This window comes from Muntiacus reevesi, chromosome 7 (genome assembly GCF_963930625.1).
Source record: "Muntiacus reevesi chromosome 7, mMunRee1.1, whole genome shotgun sequence".
NCBI classification, from domain to species: domain Eukaryota; kingdom Metazoa; phylum Chordata; class Mammalia; order Artiodactyla; family Cervidae; genus Muntiacus; species Muntiacus reevesi.
This window is the reverse complement of record NC_089255.1, coordinates 8179125-8198957: the sequence shown is the minus strand read 5'-3', so window position 1 is coordinate 8198957 and position 19833 is coordinate 8179125. Positions and strand designations below refer to the sequence as shown.

The following is a 19833-nucleotide window of genomic DNA, read 5'->3' as shown; positions in this document are numbered from 1 at the left end:
TACTTTTTTTAAAAAATTAATTATCAGCGGACTAGAATTAGCAAAATCCAGACTATGGGAAAATCTCCCAACAAATAACCTGTTTCTTCAACAAATTGCAAAAAGAAAACAAAAAAAGTTAAGAGACGTAAAAGACATGAATCAATCACAATGCATGAGCTTTATTTGGAGTCTTTATTTTTTAACTAAAAACCCCAATCTGACATTTGAGATGAATAAAAATTTAAACACTGACAGGATAGTTGATATATTAAAAATTACTTATTTTTAAGGTATGCCTTTGAAATTCCTTGTTAGGACTTCCCTGGTGGTCCAGTGGCTGACTCAATGCTCCTGGTGCAAGGGACCTAGGTTCGATCCCTGGTCAGGGAACTAGATCCCCCATGCTGCAAATAAAGATCCTGCATGCTGCAACGAGGACCTGGTGTAGTCTTTCTTTTAGAGTCACTGAAGCATTTACAAGTGAGATAATATGATTTCTGAGGTTTGCTTCAGAATAAATGGGATGGGGAAGTGAATGGGGTAGAACTGAAGGATTGATGGTTGTTGGGGCTGAGTGGATACATGGGCCTGGAGCTTCCTTATACAATTCTTTCAACTGGGTGGGTACAAAATTCTCTATAATTATTAAACTTTTAAAAAGAAAAAAAAAAGAATTCATTTTAATTAATTGAAATATATCATTGGAATACATATTATCATTTTCCTCCTTGCCCCACAATTCTTTTTAAACCATAAATTCTGATAAGTCAGCTATACTTTCAACAAAATCCCTCATCTACAAAATGTCTTTAGTTGGAGCGAAAATTTGTCTGTCACCAATAAGATACAAGTGCCCTCCAAGTGCCTGAGCTCAGAACACAAGACTTAGCTAAAACTGCTCTCTCAGGATTAGGTAATTAAGTCTAGCTAGCCAGTGCTCCAAAGAAGCTCTAATTAAACTCTTGTAACAACTGAAGTCATTCACCCCAGGCTACATGGTGAAACTGGAGTAAGGCAATCAGACAAGAGCCAAGACAAGAGCAATGATGCAGAGAATTAATCTCTAATCTGCAGGTGAGCTGGCTGGGCCTAGGGCTCAGATTCCAAGCTGTGAGGTACCAGCTGGAGGGGCTGCAGCCATGCCTTCCTATTCTCTACAGAAGGACGATGAAGGACTTTCTAGTCTAGAACAAAGGAGGTTCCAAATCAAACAGATTTCTGTAACTCACTCAGAAGAAGAATTGAGGTTTCCTTTCAGAAATAATACAGAGAGACATGAGACCAAGTTTCCCCCAGGCTAGCACCTTTCAAGTGGCCCTGCTGGAGTGGTGAAGAGTGGCAGAAGAAGAATATGCCCAAAGAACAAAGTAAATTAAGGGGGTAAGACACAGTTTCATTTCTCCCAACATGCTCATAGCTCTGCATGATCAATACACTCAAAATGCGTGACGTTTAGACTGGTAAATATTTAAGACTGTGAAAATTGTGCTTATAACAATGTGGGTCATAGACACTGGTGCACCATCTCAAGAGGGCAATTAATCAAGATCAAAATGACATATACCTTTTGACCCAGAAACTCTACTTCTAGAAATATAGTATCTCTCTCCCACCATCACTATCTCCCTGCTGTCTTCTGGATCACCCCCATTACCACATCCTAAAGATAATAGAGGCACTCTCAGTGCCTCTCTTTGTCCCAAATTCCTCCATTCCCTTTCACAACTAAACCTGCTGGACAGGATTGTCTGTCATCACTGAATTCACTTCCTTATTCTCTCTTGAACACCTTTCCTTCTGAAAAGACTAGAGGTTTTGTCAAGGTCACTAACGTTCTCCATTGATAAGATCCAATAGTCACTTCTCTATTCTTATCTCTCTTGACCTCTAGTAATATTTCCTGATTGACCCCTCTCCTTTACGCCCTTGACATGCCCAAAACAGAGTCTCTGGGCTTGCTTTCTGCTCCAGTGGCCAGTCCTTCTAAGTCTCTTTTACTGGCTCCTTTTCTGCCCAGAAAGTTTTAAGTGCCAAAGGCCTTTGTCCCAGGCGCCCGTCTCTTCATCTGTTCTCTTGTCTAAAATATCTAAGTCCTTTACTTTAAAAGGGTTAGTGATGTGGCCAATGACTCAAGTCTGGATCTCTGGCCCTAATCACTCTAAAAAGAAAATTCCAAACTCAGATATCCAAATGTTCTACTCAACAGTTCTCCATGGATGTCTGACAGGCATTGCAAACTCAAGATGTCATGGCCAAGATAGAACTCTTGACTTTCAGCCTCCAAACTTACTCCTAATTATTGCACTATCAATCCACTGAGAAAAAAAATCTAGGTATTATCTTCAATTCCTAGATTTCTCTTTTCCTTACATCTGTTGACTTTACCTTCAAAACAGTCCAAATTAGTTCCCTTCTCTCCATCTCTCATCCCAATTCAAGACAGCATCATTTCTTGATTGCATTGCTGGAATTCCCTAATTGTTTTTGCTTCCCTCTTGCCCTTCTATAATCTATATCCTGTAGCAGCCAGTGACTACCAGTAAAACAGTCCTGTGGCATCCCACCTAGAGTGAAAATCAAGCTTCTTATTCCCTTACAAGTAAGCCTCTTCAGCTACCCAGCACCTGCCTATCTCACCCATCTATTCACTCATACTTTTTTCCCCTCACCCACTCCCCTGAGACCCTTGCTTGGGATCCTCCCAGAGCTGGCTTTCTTGTCCTTAAATATTGCAACTTAAATTTCACTTTCTTAGAAACCTTCCCCGGAGAAGGCAATGGCACCCCACTCCAGTACTCTTGCCTGGAAAATCCCATGGACGGAGGAGCTTGGTGGGTTGCGGTCCATGGGGTCGCTAAGAGTTGGACACGACTGAGCGACTTAGCAGCAGCAGAAACCTTCCCTGATACCATAGTACAAAAGACTCCTAGCAGTTACCCTCTCTTAGAATTTACTACTATTAGATATTTTTCTTATTTCCGGTCTCTGCCCCATTAGAAAGTAAACTCAGTGAGAACAGGGATCTTGTCTATTCTGTTCTCCACAATATCCCTCAGTGTCTTGAGCATGACTTGGCACATAGTACCCAGTTGAAGGATGCTGAGTGAACAAGTAGGTAAAGATATAGAAAGATATTTACCCAAAGACTGCTTGAATAGCAATACAAGTATAGCCAAAAAAAAAAAAAAAAAAAAATGGAAATGACTTAAAAGCTAGAGGATTCCTTTTAGTATATCCATACAGTGGGTAGAGCCATTTAAAATAATGAGGTCAATCTATAAGTGCTGATAAGGAAACAATATCCAAGATGTGTTTGTACAGTGTGGTACCCAGCCTCCAATACGGCCTCCAGTGATCCTTGAGTGCTGGTATTTATGCCTTTACATAGTCTGTAGTCTCCTCCCAAGTGAACTGAAGCTATCTACATATATGACCCGTAGAGTAAGGTGGAGACAATGGTGGATGAGGTCGGAGGCCAGGCTCCAACAGGCAGTGCAACGCCTCCATTTTCTCCGGATCACTCATTTCAGGGAAAGGCAACCTTCATGTTACGATGTCACTTGAGCAGGACTGTGGACAAGCCCTTGCAGGGAGGAACCAGGAATCCTGCCAGCAGCCAGGACCAACACGCCAGGCCTGTGAGGAAGTCTCACGGAAAGGGGCTCCTCCAGTTCCAGCCAAGCCTTCAGGGGGACTGCAACCTCCCGAGACCCCGTGCCAGAACCACCTGCCTCAACGGCTCCCAGGTCGTGACTCACAGAAACCACGCAAGTCAGTGAATGTTGGCTGTTATTTTAAACCACTAAGTTTTGAGGAAATTGGTTATGCATAAAAGACATAGGGAGTATAAACTCCTCTTTTACTATTAAAAAAAAGCATATGGGCACTTACATTTATTCATGCATGGAAAACACCTCAAAAGAGGCCACGCTCTGACCCGGGTGGGTAGGGAGGGACTATGTCCACTTTTCAGCATGCGCTCCGATATTCTCAGATTTATTTACAACAACCACTATCACTTTTATAATTTTTTTTTTTTAAGCATCACAATATGAAGCCACAGTAATGGCCCTTCCTAAGCCTTCTTGTCCTTCTGTTTTCCTTGATTTTCTCCCACTCTCAGGACCTGGCTTTAGAACAGTCTCTTCTTCCAAGGTTTTCCAGTAACACAAACACTGGGTTTTGGTTTTTGTTTTTGTTTAAGATGATTAATTTCACTGAGAACATTAATCCTACAATTAGAATGCTGCTAAAATTGGGATCCTGATTTAATCATTTGCATTTAATAAGGCAACAATGTTGCAGTAACTGTGGGATGCAAAGCTGGTGCTCCCGGACAACCTGGAGGGGTGGGAAGGGGAGGGAGGGGAGACGGAGGGATACCTGTGGCTAATTCACACTGATGTATGGCAAAAGTCATCACAATATTGTAAAGTAATAATCCTCTAATTAAAACAAATAAAGAAGAAAACAGTCGCGAGATGAATGCATGAGCCACTCACACTTTCGGGGTGCTGATGACTTAAGCAGGGTTCGTGGAGCCCACGGCTCGGGCTGCAGTTTCTGCAGGAGGTGGTGAACCGTAGCTGGTCATGCCTCGCTCCTCATCAGTAAAGACAGACACCGGGAAATGTTCCACAGGCGGACTAACAGTAGAGGCAAAGGCAGCTCACACTCAAAACACAGAATTCGTCACACTCTCCCTCAATAAGGACATTTCTAGGGTGTGACCTGACGGGCTCCAATGATCTACATTTAAACAGAACAACCATCTCAACGACTTTCCAAGGCTTGGGTAAAATGGAGGACCGATCCCTGAGTTTGGTTTTCCCTCTTCAGAATCAGCAGTGGGGGTGGACTAAACACATGCCTTTGACTAGTGTAAAATCAGAAACTTCGCTTTTTAAGACAACAACCAAACTCTGCAGCCCAGACCTACGGTTTTAATTGATGAGACCAGGGAACAGTACGGCCAACTGTACCTTTGATTCAGTGATAAATTCCAGTCCTCTTGAGCATCTCCAAAGGAGAAAAGTTACAGGAACAAAGTTGCAATCCCTAAACTATGCATACTGATGAGATTATAGCCCCAGGATTGAGGAAGTCTTGGTAACAGGGAAATTAATTACCTCTGAAACTCCTGCTGCAAACAACTGAAATGACAAAGAGAAAAAAGCCCAAACAACTTCAGTTTAGCATGTGTCCTGCACAATGGGACACAAACCCACATTCGCTTTCAAATTCAGAGAGCCCTCCTTTAGTCACTAGAGCCAGTGCAGTGCAACATTCAAACTGTCAGATAGTTTAGAAAAACCAGAGCCCAGCAAGATAGGGAACACAGGGAAGACAGGCACGCCCAGGGCACTCCTGAGCCCAGGGCCAGAGTTCCTCCGTTGGCCTGCCCCGCCTGGCCACTGGCTGGGCCTGATTCAGGCAGATCAGGGCCTCAAAGGGAAAAGAAACAAACTCCGCTGGAGGAGCATTTGATTCAGCAAACAGACACTCTTAACAATTCTATTTCCCAGATCATTTCTTGTACACTTCCTTCATGTAGATTCACAGATTTGGTGAAAATGAACCAAGAAAAAGCCTTCTTCCATAGAGTAGGGATTAAATTATGATCACTCAGGTACAGAATATGACCTAGTCACTGAACAAAAGGAGGAAGATCCATGTGAATTAATTTAGAAGTTGGCATGTACATGTACGTATATGTATTTACATACACAAACACATTCATTCTTAAAGAGTATAACATACAAAGTACATATATTTTCTATAAACAATTGTAAAAATTAGTTCCCTTTGTGAGATAAGAATGGACATGAGTGGCAAAGAAGTACATTTTTCATTTTATATATTTTTATTGTTTGATTTTTTTTTTTTTTTTTACTATCAGCATGTATTATAAAAATGACTAACAAAGAAATAGCAAAGACCAAAAAATACTTTCCACTGGATCAGCCTGTGAGCCATTTGTTTCTGCTCACTTTCACCCTGGGTAGGCCATCTTTTGCTTTCCCACCTGTAAAATGGAAGCAAGCCGACCATGAGGAAGCCTGCCATGAGATGAAGAGCTGAGCCGGCAAGGAAGGCAGGGTGTATCTGGCCAAGAAGCAAAAGGCGGTAGACCAGAAACGAGATCACAACTGTCGTCAGAGACGAACAGTAATAATGCTACATTAAACTTATGAGGACCTGCCAAACATTTCATCCTAACCTGCATTTTACAAACAAGAAACTGAGGCACAGAGAAGCATCTTCCTCAGGAAACCAAAACAAAGACATGACGGAATCAGAATTCAGCTTTGCCTGGCGGGAGCCCTGCTGTTTCAATACAAACTAGTGCAACAGATGTTTTCCAAACATTTCAAAAAGACTGATGGATGAGCATTTCTGGAAATAAGTGCAAACACACTTTTTGGTAGAAGTATACATTACTGAAGGCCATTTGACAAGTGTTACCAAAATTTAAAATGAGCACCCAACTTTTGACCTGGCCATTCTACTTTCTGGAACTCATCCTACAATGAAAGTGAAAGTCAGTCAGTCGTATCCGACTCTTTGCGACACCATGGACTATACAGTCCATGGGATTCTCCAGGCCAAAATACTGGAGTGGGCAGCTGTTCCCTTCTCCAGGGGATCTTCCCAACCCAGGGATCGAACCCAGGTCTCCCACACCACAGGCAGATTCTTCATCTGCTGAGCCATCAAGGAAGCCCTCATCCTACAGAAATACTCACAAAGACGCCTACATACGGATGTTCAGTGTGGCACTGTTTTAACAGAGAAAAAAAGAGAGCGAGAGAGAAACAACTCCAGGAGCCCTAAGTATGGAGATGACCACATGACTAAAACCTCACAATATACCCTAAATATTAAGTAGCTTGTATCCTTTAAAAATGGAGGTCAATCCATAGATGCAGACATGTGAAGAATTCTAAAATGTAGTTAAAAAAAAATAATTATTACAGAGCAATGTGTACAATATGACCCTCTTTACATAAAAAATAAGATGTGAGAATCACTTTCATTTCTTCTTAGAAGAGTGATGCCTTTATTTCCCTACTCTCCGTTCCTTGAAAACAAAAATGAAAGCAAAAACCACACAATTCAGAGAAAAGTAGTAAAAAGTAAAAGTCATGTGTTATTTATAAATCAATCATACAGTAAAATAATTATTTTATTTTATTTTATTTTTTTAAACATTTATTTTTATTTATTTGGCTGCATAGAGCTTTAGTTGTGGCATGTGGGATCTAGTTCCCTGACCAGGGATCGAACCCAGGTCCCCTGTATCAGGAGCGCAGAGTCTTAGCCACTGGACCACCAGGGAATTCCCAATAATTATTTTAAAATGTCACAAATACAACAGTTGTATAAAGTCAGCTTGGAGTCAAGTACCTTTTAAAATACATTGCAAATCATCTCTATTTTAGTGTTCTCTTCCAAACAGATGTGGTTCAAACTCAAGAGACGGCTTTATCATTTCATATTTGATAAAAAGTCAACAAAACTGGCAATAAATAGTCCAATAATTTCTAAAAATACTAAGTGGTAAACACTATTCTTAGTTATGAAAAAATCTACTATTCAGACAACCTGAAGATTTCACTGAAGTCAGTAAAGACACAAAATTAGCTTTTCCACATTTAAAATGCTCCTCGTATTTTCCTTGAAGTGATAACAATACATACAAAAGCTCAAAGCATTAATAAAGAAATGACTGGAAGTCCCAATGAGTCAATGAACAGAGTTTGTTCTGAGCTGGACGGGAAAGAGACACAAAACGTTCTGTTTTGGTTCATTTTTCAAAAATTGCCATGGCTCCTTGTCAAGTGGAAGCAGTACCCAGACCAAAGGTTCCCAAACACTGGAGTGTAAGAAAGACTTGTTAAAATGCAGGTTCCTGGGCCCTGCCCAAGACTTTGAGCTCTGATTCCTGAGTACGATAAATCTACATTTTCAAACAAGATATACAATGATTTTGATGAAGTGGTACAAGAACCCCGCCCTTCAAACTTGTTGCGGTTGGTTGGAAACCTGACTTGCGGCAGCTCCCGCACCTCTTTAGTTTCCCCATCTGTATAGCCAGTCAACTGTACTGATCTTCTCTGAGGGCCCTGAAGCCCTAATACATCTGGACTGACCCCAGATGTAAAAGAAACATAGCTGCAGCTAAAAACGTAAGCCTTCATGCCAAGACTAGTCTTTGCACATCATGGGGCTTCTGTCTTTTCTGCACCGTCTGAAAAGTCTGCTTTGATCAGTTCCATTTCTGGGAGCCCCTGAGTAGAGGAATTCTGAAACTGACATTCCACATGAATTGGGGGGACTTTCCTCATGCAAACAGGGAAGCTTCCAGCCACCCTGAGAGGTGCTGCATATGCATGGTATGTGGTGAAACCTACTTGGTTAGGAAACAACAGAAGCATCTCCGGAATGGTAAGCAGGCTCCAAAGCCTCCAGCAGAACTTCCACCGAGGAACCGGACCACTCAGTAGGAGCCTTTGACACTGGTTGAACTCGAAGAGTAGGAGCTGGATTTCCCCGAGAATTTCTTTGACGAGAGGGATACCTGCATCTGCTTTACAGTACGGACGCTCCGGCAGAGAAGAGCATTCTTGGCATGATCCCTGAAGTCCTGTGAAATGAAGTAATAGACAAAGGGGTCGATGCAGCTGTTGAGGGTGGAGAGGCAGAGGGCGATGATGTACAGGGCGTAGACGTGACTCTGGCCCCAGGTCTTGATCAGGAAGTAGTGCACCACGAGCAGAAGGTTACTGGGAGTGAAGCAGATCAGGTACATGGCCAGCACGGTGACAATGAGCTTGATGGCCCTCCGCCTCTTCTTTCCCGAGCTCTCATCCATGGCAGAAGACTGGAGGGTCCGGATCATGAGCACATAGGCCGAGGCCGTGAGGAAGGCCGGGAACAGGAAGACTCCGATGGCCAGAGAGAGGAAGTAATTGAACATGTCTCCCACCAGCACCTCCTCCGGCAAAACATCATGGCAGGTCGTGATGTTAAGGGCTGGGATGTAGGCGGTCTGCTTCACGATGTACAAGGGGATGGTGAGCAGCAGAATGAGCAGCCATATTCCCAGGGAGACGCCGATGGCGATGTTTGCCTGCTTCTTGGGGTGCACCATGGGGTTCACGATGACCCAGTATCTCTGCACGCTGAGGCAGGTCATGAAGAGGATAGAGCAGTACATGTTGCCGTAGAAAAAGCCAATGAGCACCTTGCAAAGAGACTCCCCGTAAGTCCAGTTGTTGCCATGGATGTGATACGCGATCTTCAAGGGGAACCAGGTAACGGAGAGGAGGTCAGCCAAGGCCAGATTGGCCATGTAAATCACAGCGGGGTGCTTCTTCTTTGTTCGGAAAAGAAAGACCCACAGGGCCATGCCATTGCTTGGCAAACCAACCACGAATACGATCGTGTAGACAACTGGAAGAAAGACAGTGGTCAGCTTTCCAGTGAGGACGGAGGTAGAAAACTCATCCACGGAAAAGCCTGGTTTCACCGTCACTCCTCTGCCACTGACCACAGGTGAGTTATCCATGCTGCCGATGAGGCTTCTTCCTTTAGACAGTCTCTTGTTTCCTGCACAAGAAAGGCAAGGCGGATAAGGGTCATTACAGCAATCAGAGTTTCCAGAGATGCCGGTTTATCCAAATACAAGCGCTTCAGAGAAAGAACGGCTGGTGGGAAGGTCACGGGCAAGATGGTGCCCAGCACGTCAGTTATCACCTGAAAGCCCGGGCAGAGGAGGAAAGGAGGACAGCAGCTGAGGAGAAAAAGCAGCAGTGAAATGGACTCAGCAAAAACGGGCGGAAGCCCGAGAGGACCGTGTGCTGGCGAGCCTGCCTTTCTCCAGGGCAGGGTAGATGAAGAAAGCTCCCCACGCTGTGTGAAGGCAGAGAAAGAAGGTGGGCAGGATGAGGGCACACAGTGCTTCCGGGGCTTGTGATGGGTGGTGGGATCACTGGGTTTCTGTGGTCTGGATTCGTGTGCCTGCCGTGTTATTTTTGTTGTTATTTTTTTAAATCTTAATTTTCTATTTTTTAAGTCTTTGTGGAATTTGTCACAATACTGCTTCTATTTTATGTTTTAGATTTTTGGCCATGGGGCATGTGGGATCTTCGCTCCCTGACCATGGATCGAAGGTACACCCCCTGCATTGAAAGAGGAAATCTGAACTTTTGGACCACTAAAGAAGTCCCCCTGCTGTGTGTGTGTGTGTGTGTGTGTGTGCATGTGGTGTGTTTACTTTTACAATGGGTATTCTTTTTTAATGGGAGGGTTCTGAAGTATGTGTACAACATGACAATGATTTCTATGAATCCTGGAAAAAACTGACAGTATATCATTTAGTTTTACAAACTGTACATACTCATTAGTCTCCAACTGTTCTCCTAATGGCCATCCACCTCATTTGTGCTGCAAGACAACTCAGCCTGGCCCATCACTCCTTAGCCCAAGGTCCAACACAGCGAGGTTCCCAGGAGCTCAGAGACACTGCTTCTCTAGACACAAGGACAGCCTCAGCCAGAGCAGGGACCTCCTGCTTCTCTAGGGCTTCCTGGAGACCTGCCCATGCCGAAGAGCGGGCAGCAAGCCTGCTGACCTCAAGGTCACCGGGCAGCTGGGTGCACGATTTCTGTTCAGACAAACTTGTATTCTGACATTTAAGCTAGTAATATGCTAAGCTTTAACAACTTCCACTCTCATCCTCAAATTATGAATTAAACTTTAGAAATCACGAATGAATGGCATAGCCAGCCTACATCTTGCCCCAACCAAGTATTCATCGACCTGCAGAACAAAGTGAGGGACAGTCTAAGGACATAGAAGGACCTGACTATAATTCTGGGGAAGAGCAGCCCTTCACCATGGCATGTTCATACCAGGGAGGATGTTCAACCTACTCACAAGCTTATCTGATAATCTGTATGTCTTGTCACCATTTTTTCCTCTTCTACCTAAGACACGGCTGGTGGGAAGGTAAAGTGGTACAGTCACTGTGCAAAACCACCTGGCAGTTCCTCAAACGGTTCACCACAGAAGTGCCATATAACCCAGCGATTCCTACTCCTAAGTGTACACCCAGGAAAACACAGAAACGGGTACAGCAATGCTCAGGACAGCAGTACTCACTCATTAGAGCCCCAAAGGAGAAATAACCCAGACGTCCATCACCTGATGAATGGGTAAACAAAATGTGGTCTATGCCTACAACGGAACATGATTTAGCAATAAAAGGAAAGGAAGTACTGATACATGCTACAGGTGAAGCTTGAAAAGATTATGCTTTTGAAAGAAGCCTCAGGAGTATGTATTGTAGGACTCCATTTATAATAAATGTTCTGAATAGGCAAATCCACAGACAAAAAAACAGATTAGTGGTTGCCAGGAGCTGGGGAATGGGGCAAATTGGGGGGATGATGGCTAAGGAATAGGCTGGAGTGTTCTTATAGGGTAAAAAAATATTCTAAAGTTGATTGTGGTGATGGATAGATTATCTGTGAATAGTCTAAAAGGCACCGAATTGTAGACTTTGAATAGGTGAACTGTATGGTTTGCAAGTTACATCTTAATAAACCTGTTAAAGAATGACACCTGATGGAAGGCTGAGGTGTCATTACTAAAGCTGACTGAGGGGTACCAGGAATTCCCTGGTACATTCTACCCTCATGTGTCTAGAATTTTCCATAAAAACAAACATACACCAGGTCACAAAAGTTCATGCAAAGAGATAAAAATCTATTTTATATTAGGATACTAAAATAAAGGGGGGTGGGGAAGGAGCCAGAAATAATACAAAAAGGTAGGGAAGGATTCAAAGAGTGAGAAAGAAAGATTTCCTGAGAATATTCGCACCTAGAACCCTGACTGACTGCACTCCAGAATACCATTCATATTAGCTGTGTTCATCGAAGCAGTGGCAGAGCACACAGCCAGCATGCCCCTCGGTATGACTGAGCAGCGCCAGAACTACTCACACCAACACTGCTGAACGTCGAGCTGCTGCCCGAAGTTCCCTGAAGCCTTCCAGCACAGGGCAAGGGCTTCCACCTCAGACAGTGTCTTCAACTCACAGAACTTGTCTAGAGCGGACGCCATCCCAGCTTCTAACTCTGTAACCCATCCGTAAACCAGACAACATCGTTTCTATTTTACAGGGTGAAGATATTTAATCAACACTAAAGCGCAACGACAGTCACAATATAGTGTCAAATGAAAAAGCCGCTGGCGGAATAATATGCTTCCAACTATTTAACAAAATTATAATCTGTCAACAAACCTAAAGTCTAGGAAGACACCCACTACACCATAAACTCTGGTGATCTCTAGAGTAAAATGGGTGGTGGGGGGAGAACTTTATTTTTTTTACCTTTATACCCTTCTAAGGCATTTGGATTGCTTTTTCAGAGGCGTGTAAACTGGTGTAATCTATTTGAAGGGCAACTTGGCAAAATATCAAAAATTTTAAGTGTGCTTGCCCTATGACCCACTGATTTACTGCTAGGAATTTGTTCTGCGTGTATACTAGCTAAAGTACACGAAAATAGTGTAGGTACAAGAATATTTACTAGAATATTATTTACCATGGTAAAACAAAAATGATAGTTTCAATGTCCATCAAAAAAACAAAAAAGGCGAGTTCAATAATTTATGGCATTTATACAATGAATAACGTTCCCCCTACAAAAGTATGGACAGATTTTCCTATATTGACCATGACTAGATTGTATAGGTTAAAAAAAACTGTAGGACAGCATGTACAGTGTGATTCTTCTACTGTTACACAATACGTGTTATTTCTGCATAAAGAAGTCTGTTGTGAGTGAAGAAGGGAGAGAATGGGGATGTTTCACTTTTAACTTTTTTGATTTGCACTTTTAACTTTAAAAACATTACCTGTTCTTTGTTATATTAAGCTTCCTCCTGTGGCCCACCTTCCCAACATAAGCCAAGTATAGAGCAGCTACTTTATTTGTTTAAACTCTCCTCTTGTGTTCTTTCCCCTATTATCCTCCTCACCCCCAAATATTCTTTTGCTCTGAACTTTGGGAGCACAGATCAAAAAAGAAAAGCTTCCATTTCTTGGTACCCTCTCTAGGGACACTTTAGTCAAACTTCTTGTGTTTTTTCAGGATGAACTGTTTTCCTCTCAACATTTGCCCAGCTAATAAAACCGTAAGAAAGTCAAACACACACCACACTAAAACATCACCTATCAAAATTAATTAGTAACTACAAGGTCAGGCAGGTGACCAAACACAAATTTAAGGTCCCATCTTCACGTTCGTTGCAGTGTCTTCTCTCATTACAAAACATAGAAAGTAGCTCATGGGTCTATCAACAGAGGACCAGTTAAAATTTATTATACATCCACTGGTAACATTTCAGATTCATTAAAAACGTTTTATATTTACTAACATGCTACTGATGTTTGGTCATTGATGTTTATTCACTACTGATGTTTACTTTTACTCGTTGGAAAAGACCCTGATGCTGGGAAAGACTGAAGGCAAAAGGAGAAGGGGACAGCAGAGGATGAGACAGATAGATAGATAATTAGTTAGATACCAACTCAATGGACATGAATTTGGGTAAACTCCGAGAGATATTGGAGGACAGAGGAGCCTGGCATGCTGCTGCAGTCCATGGGGTCACAAAGAGTCAGGCCTAGCCTAGCGACTGAGCAATGACAACTGACTGATGTTTATATAAACATAGAGTTGTACAAAAATTTTTTCTCTATTTATGAATACATATTTTGTGCATGGATGTATGAAAGCATGAGAAAGGCTAGAAACCAAAATGTTAGCAATGCCTTGGGTAGTGAGGGTGATTTAATTAATACCACCTCCTTTTTGGACTTATTTTTCCTTTACAGTAATCACATACGGCTTGTATCATTAATGACCAATTACAAAGAGAACACAAGTTTCAATGTCCAAAAGAAAAATGGAATGACTGCATTACAGGGGACTTCTCAGGTTTGTGACACGGTAGAAAGTTAAGTACCTGAAAAAAGCCAACTTAAATGCCAAACTGCCATCAACTGCCAGGTAACTCTGGGCCAGCCCCTTTTCTTCATTTTTCATTCACTATTTACTGAATAATAGTGTCCTTTAGGGAGAGAGACGTATTGGGCCGTGGTGATGGAGGTGCCATTAGGGGTCCCGAGTCTCCTGGAGTATGTGATCCACTTGGGGGAGAGATAAAACTATTTACAGAAATAACCATCCATCACTCAGATGGTAAAGAATCCACCTGCAATGCAGGAGACCCGGGTTCTATCCCTGGGTCTGAGAGATCCTCTGGAAAAGGGAATGGCTACCCTCTCCAGTATTCTTGCATGGAGAATTCCATGGACATAGGTGCCTGGCGGGCTACAGTCCCGGGGGTCACAAAGAGTTGAGCCACTAACACACATCACTATCTCATGATAGGAAAGAAAGCAGGGGTATGATGGACAGTTTTCCTTGCCTGTCCCCATCAATTCTGTGGCCCCCATCTGTGAAATAATAAGGTTACCCTCTAGGCTGAGTTCCCTTCCATAAGGCAGTCTTCTGGGGGAAAACCTTTGGGAAGAAAAGCCTAGGATGCGTCCTGCTGCAAACTGAATGGGATACCTGGGCGCCAGACTGAAGGGGGTGAGCAAAGACAGGTGCTGAGGGTCAGAAACACGGGTGATGCCACGTTTCTTACCAAAACCAACTTAAGTTTCAAGTTGTGGGGGAAGTTCCATCTACCCGAAGTCTCACTGTTACTGAACTGACCCTTTAGCAAAGTTACCCTGCAAAGGAGTAAGAGTATGTGGAAGGGGGGAAAAGTGCAATATTGAATAGTCCTGTTTAACAAGTAACTTGATTTTTGCCATTGTTGTTCAATGAAGTCCGCCTTATACTTCAGAAATCCCCCCAGCTCCTGCCCCTCACTTTGTAAACAAGAACAAGCCAAACACTCAGGCAAGTTCCCTATAGGAACACTCTGAATCATAAAATAGAGGAATCCACATCCTCACATTTTATAGATGTCTGCACATACTAAGCCTTGCTCCTAAATTTTAGGTTTCTAAGTTTAAAACAGAACAGTAAAGGGACATGCAGTCATCACAGTTTCAGTACTTACAGGAAATAAACATCTTTATTCTAATTGCTGACAATAAAATGCGTACCAGGGGTGTGGTTTTTCAAGTATCCACCATAATAATACCCTTTCTTGTAACTGCAGAAGGAAAAGAATCACATTCTTCTGATTCACACTCACAGTGACTTGCTCTTTCACAGTGTCTTCATGAAGAGGATAAAAGTGAGAAGCTGCCTTAACAACAGGTCTACAGATTTCGCAGGGAAACAAAAGCTTCCCTTTTAAGGCTCCCCATCCGTTAGCATCACAGAATGAGTTTGGGTAGGCTCCGGGGGCTGGCGGACAGGCAAGCCCGGCGTGCGGCAGTCCACGGGGTCGCCGAGGCGGACACGGCTGAGCGACTGGACTGAACTTGGGCGACACGCGGCCTGAGAGCGCCCACGCCCGGGAGGGCAGCTCAGCCCGGGAGACGGCCCCTCCCGCCTGGCAAGTCCGAACTCACCCGGGCACCGGCTGCGGCGCCCAAGCTGGTACCTGCGCGCCCGCAGGGAGGCTCCCGGGTCCTTCCGTGCCCGGCGCGGGCAGCCTCGGGCCCACGGGCCTGGTGGCGGCCAGTGTGGCACCGAAGGGCCGGGAAACCCGGGGCCCAGAGGTCACCTGGTCGAATGTAAAGCAGGGTTCAAGAAATTCCGTTCGTTCACCTGTTCGACTGGCCTACAACCCGGAGTGAGCGCCTGGCACCCGAAGAACCCAACGGGGCCCGGCCCTGGCTTCCCCACTCCGGCCACGAGCCGTCCCAGAGGAGCTGCCGGGCGGGGCGGGGAGGCAGGTTGAATGCCGAGGGCCGACCCCAAAGAGGGGCCTCCAGAAGTTGCAGCAGGCTCAGAAAGCGACTCAGAAAGTTCCCAGGCCGCGGGCTCCATCCTGCTCTTTGAGGCCATCAACTCGCTAACTCCGCGGGTCCCGCAGGACTAGGCAGGAAAGAGTCTGAAAAGTGTGCGAAAGCTCCTTAATGACTAGTGTTTGCCAAGAAACCTCGGGGGGACCCGAGGGACTCAACCCCCCGGGTCCTCCGTAGACGCGAGCACCCCGCTCTCTTCCGCTGGCCTCCGCAGGCTTCAGCCCCTGCCGGTGGTCCCAGCTGGGGCCCCGGAGGCCCCCGCTCTGAAGCCAGAAGCGGAGCCGCCGGGAGGAGGCGGCGGCAGCGGCCGCACTGCACCCTTCGCGCATCCACCCGGCGTCCGCCTCCCACCCACGGCGCCCGCGACCCACGCTCCCGAGCCGACCCCTCCCGGCCGAGCCTCTCACCTGGGACGGTGCGGTTGCAGGAGGCAGAGGCCGCCAGCAGGAGGACACCCCCGAGCAGCCACGCCGCGCTCCGGCTTCGCATCCTTCCAGCAGCGCCGACGCCGGGCGGACGGGGAGCCCGCCGCCGCCACAGCCCCGAAACTCAAGAGTCCCCCTTGCCGCTCGGCTCAGGTAGGAAGCCACCCTCCCGCCTGCCCCTGATTGGAGCCTGCGCGCACGCCTCCCGAGAACCGGATAAGTTTCAGTGAAACTCCAGCCTCTCGCCGCACCTGCGCGGGCCACGCCCCGGGGCCGGAACGCGCTGCTCCGCCCCGCGGTTCCGAGGCCTGGAGTCCCGGGCCCGGCCCCCCGGCCCCCCCGGCCGTGCGCTTGGGGCCCCGCCCCGGCCCGCCGCCCGAGGTGCGCCCGCCGCGTAGAAACTGAGCTGTAATCTTCGAAAGGCTGGAAGACTCTCGTGGGATCTCCGCGGCCTGCGCAAGCCGAAAACCGCCTTTAACCTTGAATTACTCCTGCGGAACCAGTGTTATCCACCCCCATCCCCGCCCTTCCTAAAGGGCAAACAGCAAAAGCCCGACCTCGCTGCAGTAATCTTGGGTACTTCGTAGAGGCCTCCCAGTGTCGTCCGCGCTGTGGAATGAGGGGTGACTTTCTAGTCTGCATTGGCAGGATGGACGTCTGCGGCCCCCCGCCAACACGATGGGGAGCAGGCAGGGGTCCGGGATCTGTCCTCAGGATCTGTGTTTAAGTTTCCGCTCGGCTGTTAACTAGCTGCGACCCCTCATAAACCTCTCACCCCTTCTAGGCGCCCTTCCCCGTCTGTGAAGTGGGAGGGAGAAAACAGCTGTAACAGCTACTTAAGGAACCACGTGTAAATGATTCAGGAGCCCAGTCTAGATTAATCCCCCGAACATAAAAAACATGCAATAGCTATTATTCCCATTTTGCAGACGAGGAAACTGAATTAAGGTTGAACAAACTGCCCACAGTCACGCAGTGGTAGTCACAGATTGTAAATGTCCGTCATATGTAAACTTGAGTCTGTGACTTCTGCTTTCCTCTATTAATCACTGCTCCCCCGCCAGTGTCTCTTCTATATTGAGAGCCCACAGTCCAAATAATTATATGAACATTTATATTTACAAGTAGGGCTTCCCAGTGGCGCTAGTGGTAAAGAATCTGCCTGCCAATGCAGGAGATTTAAGAGACGCGGATTCGATCCTTGGGTTGGGAAGATCCCCTGGAGGAGGGCATGGTAACCCATTCCAGTATTCTTTTTTTTTTTTTTTAATATTATTTTATTAGTTGGAGGCCAATCACTTCACAACATTTCAGTGGGTTTTGTCATACACTGACGTGAATCAGCCATAGAGTTACACGTATTCCCCATCCCGATCCCCCCTCCCACCTCCCTCCATTCCAGTATTCTTGCCTGGAGAATCTCGTGGACAGAGGAGCCTGACGGGCTACCGTCCATGAGGTCACATGGAGTCTACGGTCCATGGGGTCACATAGAGGCAGGCACGACTGAAGCGACTTAGCACATATTTATAAGTTTCTGTGCAGAACTGTTGTGTGCATGCTTTCAGCTCAAGGTAGAAAGAGGTTTTTAACAGGTCGGATTCTCTGGCAGTCCATTGGTTAGACTCGGCTCTTTCACTGCCATGGCCAGGGTTCCATCTCTGGTTGGGGAGCTAAGATCCCCACCAGCTGTCAGGTGAGGCCAGAATCAAAACAAACAAACAAAAACAGTCCCAGTCCTGAGGGCTGCCTGGTGAGGTTAAGGCCACGTCACCATCGGACGTGAAGCAAAGGACCAGGGCACGTGTCCTGCAGGTTGGAGAAGCAGTTCCCTACCAGGATCAGGGGTCAGGCTGCTGAGTCCAGGTCACGTCTTGAGCCCTGGGAGTCCATGGTTCTTTCTAGAAGACCAGTTTGGTGAGTCAGGTGTCAGTGATGTTATCAGTAACTGAACATACTCCATCTCGGGCCTGTGAGTTTCTAGAATGGAGCTTACATCTAATAAAGGCCCTGTGTTCTGAGTAGGGCCTCTTGCTGAACCTACCATGGGACCAATTACTAGAACTAATGGGGGTTCCAGATGATTCAGGCAGACAAAATTTTATAAAATGTCGTGTTAGGGGCTTCTCTGGTGGCTCAGGGGTTAAGGAATCCGCCTGCCAATGCAGACGACACGGGTTCAATCCCCAATCCGGGAAGATCCCACATGCCTTGGAGCAGCTAAGCCTGTGCAGCACAGCTATTGAGCCTGTGCTCTCAAGCCCAGGAGCCACAACTACTGAAACCCGTAAGCCCTGGGGCCTGTGCTCTGCGACGAGAAGCCGCTGCAATGAGAAGCCTGCCACTGCAATAAAGAACAGCCACAAAGCCCAGACGGCAATGAAGACCTACGACAACCACAAATTCATAAACAAATTATTTTTTAAAATATCATGTTAGCCAGTTGTTTCAACCACATGGCCAATAAGACATTTCCCCACATTTACGTAAGTAAAGGGTTAGCATTCTGCCTCTGCCCTCTGGCCTGACAGAGCTCACAGGAGCAGGAAAATAAATGGTTGAAAAGGCAGAGAAGCAAATGGCCCTGAATGGACCACAAGAATGGAATAATTGCTCTCTGAATAACAGGAATGGACTGCTTCCCAACACACACACAGACAAGAAGGGCTAGGGGAGGCTGTCCAGTGAATGACACAGTTCTTTTTAATGGGAGCCTTTCAGTAGCCCCACGTCTTAGGAACCTCTCATTGTTACTGTCTGGAGTTCCTTTGGGAATGTGCAAAGAGCTCGGCCTCTGAAACCATATAGCCCTGCAGGCAAAATTTGGTCTTTCACCTTCCAGGTACTTGTGACTTGGGATAAATTTTACTACTTACCCTCTCTAAGTGGAGAGGGTATTCCACTTACCTTTAAAGTGGAATCAAGGGAATTTTCTGGTGGTCCAGTGGTTTAGACTCTGTGCTCTCACTGCCGATGGTCCCAGTTCAATCCCTGGTCACAGAACTAAGAACCCACAAACCATATGTTGTGGGAGGAAGAAAGAAAAAATGATGGAGTCAATTTTTTTTTAGTTGAGAAATACCTGAGGATAAAATAAATTGTGACTGTGTTTTGTTTCCTTCCTTTCTTTCAGGAGTCTTCTTTATACCCCCAACCTGTACCCCAGCTCTCAGGATGCTGCTTCCCAGGGCCATACCACGGTGCCCTCTTTCCCTCCCGGGAAAAGCTGACTTCTAGAAGCAGCCCCAGGGCCTTCTTCATCTGTCCAGGAGTAAGATCTCTTGATGGCGAACAGGTCACTCCCGAGGGTCCTTCACTGGGGAAGATACTCAGTCCCGTGAGACCCCCTCAATCCTTCCAAGCCTCCATTGAATCATCTGTGATATATAACTATGATATCTATAATCTGAAGGT

General features: G+C 45.8%; 1 protein-coding gene across 1 annotated transcript; it reads right to left on the bottom strand.

Moving 5' to 3' along the window:
* Positions 1-237: 237 nt before the first annotated feature.
* On the bottom strand, positions 238-16621 carry F2RL1 (F2R like trypsin receptor 1). Its single transcript, XM_065941317.1, has 2 exons — positions 16402-16621; positions 238-9594 (listed from the first exon to the last, which is right to left on the bottom strand). The coding sequence occupies exons 1-2, from the start codon at positions 16481-16483 to the stop codon at positions 8483-8485; spliced, it is 1194 nt and encodes a 397-aa protein (XP_065797389.1). The 5' UTR covers positions 16484-16621; the 3' UTR covers positions 238-8482.
* Positions 16622-19833: the final 3212 nt, after the last annotated feature.

What these genes read in the sequence shown, in the direction of transcription:
- F2RL1 (XM_065941317.1), bottom strand. Translation starts at nt 16,483, where the DNA reads ATGCGAAGCCGGAGCGCGGCGTGGCTGCTCGGGGGTGTCCTCCTGCTG. An exon ending in CTGCAACCGCACCGTCCCAG is followed by an intron (nt 9,595 to 16,401) that starts GTGAGAGGCTCG and finishes TTTCTTGTGCAG; the next exon opens with GAAACAAGAGACTGTCTAAA.